The sequence below is a fragment of the Belonocnema kinseyi genome, chromosome 6 (assembly GCF_010883055.1).
Source record: "Belonocnema kinseyi isolate 2016_QV_RU_SX_M_011 chromosome 6, B_treatae_v1, whole genome shotgun sequence".
In the NCBI taxonomy this organism is placed as follows: domain Eukaryota; kingdom Metazoa; phylum Arthropoda; class Insecta; order Hymenoptera; family Cynipidae; genus Belonocnema; species Belonocnema kinseyi.
Genome location: NC_046662.1, coordinates 73,332,719 through 73,338,815, shown reverse-complemented (window position 1 = coordinate 73,338,815; position 6,097 = coordinate 73,332,719). Strand labels below are relative to the sequence as shown.

At 29.1% G+C, this 6,097-nt stretch overlaps 1 protein-coding gene across 1 annotated transcript in view; it reads right to left on the bottom strand.

Moving 5' to 3' along the window:
- Positions 1-4,531, bottom strand: part of LOC117175443 (cullin-1-like) — a 20,400-nt gene extending 15,869 nt beyond the window's left edge. Inside the window, exons 1-3 of the mRNA XM_033365151.1 lie at positions 4,383-4,531; positions 873-1,202; positions 553-771 (exon numbers count right to left, since the gene is read on the bottom strand). Coding sequence (XP_033221042.1) covers positions 553-771; positions 873-1,145 — 492 coding nt within the window. The 5' untranslated portion in view covers positions 1,146-1,202; positions 4,383-4,531. The remainder of the gene's footprint in view (positions 1-552; positions 772-872; positions 1,203-4,382) is intronic.
- Positions 4,532-6,097: the final 1,566 nt, after the last annotated feature.

The following is a 6,097-nucleotide window of genomic DNA, read 5'->3' as shown; positions in this document are numbered from 1 at the left end:
ATTTGGTTTAAATCGTAAAAATGTTTAAAAAATTGGAATAAGTATGTAATAATTTCATTAATTTGCTATTAAGTAATTTCTTTAGCAGTTATTTGACTGATTTAATCAAATTCTAGCTATGGATCAGACATTTTTACTGATTAATGATACATTTTTACTGATTCATTAGTAAAAGTTAAATGATTCATAGCAAAAACTGTAACTGATTCATATTTACAGAGTATATGAATTTTAAGTACTTCAAATTGAATGCATATTTAACACAAAAAATATTTTTCTTAGGTTAGTGAAAATGATAAAAAGGAGTTTATTCTAAATAAGTATAATTCCATCCTATAAAATCACATTTGAAAGCGAAAAAAATATCGTTATTTAATTTAAAATTAACTATTACAAAAATCAATTTAAGGACACTCAAAAAATTCCCTTCGTTTAAGAAAAATTCGCTGACTTTTCCATGACAAACCAAATTTCCTGACATTTCAAGGTTTTCCAGGTGAATAGACACCCCCGGTTTGATGACTGAAATAAGGTATTAGTTTTTTAGCGTACCTGATTGCTGAGATGTTCGAAGACATAATCCCTCCACTTGAGCATTGCTAATTGGTAAACTTCGAACACTCCTGAATTTCCGTCTCTCTTTTCTTGTTGCTCCCACTGACGATTTAAGTAAGAACAAATGCCATTGAAGACTTTGCTACTGAACCGATATTCTTCCCATAGTTTTATGTATCGATTTAGCAAGTCCTCTTCTATCAGATTTTCCATTTGCTAAAAGTTTAAAAAATAAACAATAATTGATAAAAACTCTTCAGGAATATTCCAAACAATTAATGACTGTCTTTTTGTTGAGCTTGAGGAGCATTTTTTACCTTACGTAAAATTTCGAGGTAGTTTTTAAGCAATTTGCTTATTTGTCCATGAAGCACAATACTTGGAGGTTTTACTTTGTTGCCTTCCCCGTAAACCCTTACTCTGCTATTTGAGCAGTACTGGTATGTTTTTTCATACAAGTTCATATATTTTTGCTTTGACATTGGATCTTTTCTGTAAATTTCTTCGACGCCCTTTTCAAGCTCCATGTAATACTCATTATTTAGAGAATCATCATCGGGTTTCTCTAACTCGGCTTTCTGCGCCGACATCTTTCTTTTCAGACTTTTATCTCAAACAAATTTATATCACGTGTACTTGCAAAACTTCTGAAAATATAAGATTTTTTTATTTCTAAACCTCACAGTCCAACCGGAGTTCAAAAAGGGGAAATAGGGTCATTTTTTCACAAAGGCGGGGAAAAACAAGAGAAAGATTAAACATTAATGTTTACATGTAGAAAAGAAAAAACGATCACAGGGTGGCCGTTTTAATCAAAGAAAACAATCCCGGCTCGCAAACATTACTCGCGGACAATGAAATTAAAAAATTCGCACTTCTTAAATTAGAAGTTAATTTTTTTTTAATATTTTTAAAAATTCTAAAAAAGCTTCAAAATCTTGAAAATCTACATGTTGTTTTACATGTTTTCAAAGTGTAAATTATTTTTTCAAATTTTTCAAAACTTCTAAACATCTTTTAAAATGATTCTTATTTCTCATAATATTATTCCTTCTTTTTAAATTTTTTAAAAAACTGCCAGATGAAATTTTGAAGCCTTTTACAATTCTCAAAAAGATTTTGAATTTTTTGTCCGATATCTGCAAAAATCTACATTTTATTTTAAATTAGGCCGTAAGCGATTTGCACCGAAATTTAGGTACAAATATCGAATTCGAGTACGGATAAATGATTTAAAATCATTTCAAATTTTTTAATAATTTGGACTCTTTTCAAAATTTCTAAATATCTCTTCAACAATTTTACTTACAAATTAAATTTTTTTAAATAGAACAATTAAAATTGCAATCTTTAAGATTTATTTTTTTTTAGTTTTGAATATTTGATTTATAATTACAGATTTTAAATCAAGTCAAATATTTATGGATATTAAGCAATTTTTCTTTTTGTTTAATTTAAAATTTTCAAATTTAAGACTGAAACAATATTTGAAATTGAAAACAGTTTATACATTTTCATTCGGAGGTTTACGTTTCTTGAACTACTAAAGATGTTAAAATCTGGATATTCGTAAAATTTGAACTGATTCCGAATCATCTTGTAAAATAAATTATTATTCACTTGTTAATCTTTAATGTACATTTCAATTTTTAAAATTATTATAATTTATATTTAAAGTTGATAAACTAAAATGGTTTTTGCCCGGAACTGTCGATTTTTTAAATTTGTATGTCTTTAAGACTGCATTTTAAAATTCTTTAAATGAAAAATGTACGTTTGAATATAAAACGGAAAGTTTTTAAAGTGAAAGATTTTTGAATTAAACATTGCAAACTGAATGACATGACAATTGAAAAAAATAAAAATTCAACTAATTATTTTAAAAACTGTTGAAATCCAGCTTGGAAAATTTTTTTTTCGAAAAATTTGTAAAAATTTCCCGATCAAAAAATAAATTCACTGTCATTTCCCGGTCTCATAAAATACGCGGTCCAGCGACCACGCTGCGATCTTTCTATAAGATTTTTTTTTTTTAAATAATGTCAAATTAGATTTTAATTAATTCCCTACTGAGAGTCTATTGGAAGATTATTAAATTGCCAAAACATTATTTGTCAGCAGCGACCCATATTCGAAATAATCGACTTTTTAAGTTATTTTCAACAGTTAATAATTATATTTTCAATTCGCGTTAAGAATTCAATGATCAATTTTCTAAAATTTTCAACAGTTGAACATTGAATTTTCGAAAATAGAAAAATCTGAAAATTCGATTGTTAAAAATTAAAGAAAATTAAAAGTTAAATATTCAACTGCTAAAAATTTAAGAAAATTAACATTTGAATTTTCAACAGTTGAAAATTGAAGTGTGATTTCTTAAATTTTCAACCTTTGAATTTTCATCTGTTGAAAACTCAATTATCAATTTTCTGCAAGTTTTTACAGTTGAATATTCATTATATGTAAAATTTCTTAAAATTCCAAACATTCAATTTTTTTCATTTTTAACAAATTGATTTTCAGTTTTCTTCCACTTTTAATAATTGAATCGGCAAATCTTAAAAATTGAATTTGTATAAAAATGAATAATTTTAAATTTCTCAATTATACTTTGCAAATTTCAACAAATTCAATTTCAGCTGCTAAATTAAAACTTATGAAAGTGAAAAAGCGAAAATTTGGCATTAAAAGAAATTAGAAACTCTAAAATTAGAATCGTTTAAAATTAAAGAAGTTATTAATTACTGAGGTATCAATTTCAGATCGTTTAATTTTTAACACTTCCTTTTGAATTATTAACTAAAATTTATTAATATTTTATCATCCAAATTTATGTTTAAATTATTTATATTACTTTTATAATATATAATAATTTATTCTATTCCTTGAATTTCTACAATTTTCTGATAAAATACTTTGCAATTCGAAAAGATTTATTTGTTTACATTTTCAACTAGAGGTCGGACAATTTAAAGATATTACTTTGAAACTTGTAAAAAATAAATCAAAACAGGATTGTTTTAACATGATTCCAGTTTTTGAAATTGCACAATTTCAAAGTTTTCAATTAAATATTGCTTTATATTTACATTTAAAATTATGAACTTGAAATTTCATAATAAATTAATTCAAACTTGAGACTTTAAGCTTCGTCAAAAAATGATGAATTCTTATATTTGAAGTATGACAAGAATTTGATTAAAAATAGTCATACGTTTTGGAGGAAATAGATGTGTCAACTGATATTTGCAAGGTGACAATTATCACAAATTGAAACATTCTAGGATGCCGAATGCGATAAAAAATGTAATCTTTAGTTTAAATTAAAAAAATGACTTGTAAGATACTGAGTTTCTGAATGAAGGTGAAAAAAAATTGATCGAAAAAAGTGAACCAATTCCAAGAAAACATCTATGATTTTGAGGCTGCAATTTTTCTGATTCTGAAAATCGATTTTCGTTGGCCACCCTGAAAATTCTTTCAGTTTATAAAATTGACCACGTGACAGTCTGGTTCATGTCCGTAACCGAAATTATTTTTAAAAATGTATTCAGAAAGTGAAAATATAAATTATATAAAGCTAATTGTAGTTGCTTTGAGGAACAATTAACGTGGCACGAAAATTCTAAACGTAACCTCAAAACCGATCTTCTCTTTGACCGAAACGAAAAAAAAACAAGACGAACCTTCGACAGAAATTAGTTAATTAATCATTACCCCTTCGTGATCATTACTCAGAAAAGGGAAGTGACAATGATAGGAGAATAAGTAAAGCTGGTAAGGAGAGAGAATACTAGAGAATTAATTTCAACTTCGAATTGACTTACCATTTAATGTTACTGGCAGTTTACTAATCCGACCAATAGTTCAAGTCTACTTCTTTCCACAAGTACTTTGCACACTGACCACTGTACAAAAGTGCAAACAAGAAAAACATTAAACCAAAGGTATTATGAGTAAACAATCCCATTGATAATTCTAGATCATGAGAGCATCGACATGGCCGGCAGAAGTGAAATAGGGAATAGAAAAAGAACGAAAATCGAGAACGTCCACCTATCTTTTTCTAAGGATGGTGATTGGTTCTACTCATCTTCCGTCTGCTTTCATTAGAAAAAGATAAATCCACCAATCACCAATCCCAAGGTTTCTGACGTATTATACGTAAAAAAAGCCTGTAAAAAACGTAATAAATGTAATGAAGTTGGTGGACTCGGATAGAGCATAATATAAACTCACTTTTTTTAATTATGCTTATGTGTACCGACTTACATTGTTGTTGTTTATCAGAACTTCATTTGACATCAAAATATCACCAAGAATATAAAAACTGCCACCACTCATTTTAGAATTATTATTTTGACTGCTTTCATCTAATTGCATCAGGTTTTCTTCTAATGCGTTCATAATTATAACGCAATTTTGTCTGAAAAAAGTTTTGAAATCAGCGAAAATCCTTAAATGATTTGTTTGTTTATTTTTAAGATATTTGCAGTTCGGATGGTTTGAAAATTTACCTGTGGTTTCTTAACCTTTCTTTAGCTGTATTCGATAATACGAGGTTGCATCCCTGACAAACGCAACATTTTTACCATTTTTTTTAAAGGAAGGATAATTCTTCCCAACATGGATTCCTCGGTCTGTCGCTTCTATTCATTGTCGAAGTTGTATTTTTTCATGTACCTTAAATGTCATTCATACAACAACATATCGCATATCGCTATCGGTGCTATTTTAAAGTTATGGAACGAAATGTGATAATGTCGACACCATCTTGAAAACGTATATTACGTTTTATAAAAAACTGAGGACGTAATATACGTTCGCAAATCACGTCAAAAACCACATGTAATTTACCTAAGGTATATCCAGTATCATGTGTCAATGGCAGGGATGGGTACGTATATTACATGGTTTTCGACATGTATATTACTACGTATATTACGTCCTTAGTTTTCTACAAATCATGGTCATAGGAAACACGGGACTAGGCATGCCATCCTAACTTTGGCGAGCGGGGTTAAATCCACGGGAGGGGGAGAACTCCATGAGTGGGGAGAGCCGCCATCTTACGATGTGCCATTTGGTTATGCGCACGAGCATTTTTGCCAACAAGCTGTGCATGAAAATATAAACATGTGGGCGCTGCCATGTTTGTCGCGGGACATAAAAAGGTGGCGGACCTCCCCCCTCATTGCATCACCCCCGCAATGGCATGCCTAGTCCCTTGTTTCCTATGTCCATGCTACAAATGTATTTTGCATTTGATCACGTGACTGAATGGGCGGGATTTTCGAATTCTTTACTCTAAAAATACCCAATTACATTATAGAAATAACTAATATTGAGCAATTAATTCAGTATTTGTCATTATTTATCACATTCCTGAACAAATTATTTAAAAAATAATAATAATATACGTGTTTATTGTCCTTCATAATCCGCAACATTTTCGAGCATGTGGAACACAAATGTAAGTAATCGTTCGAGGTTATATCAATTATTCAAACCTTTAAAATTCAGCCCCGTCCAAGTAACGTTC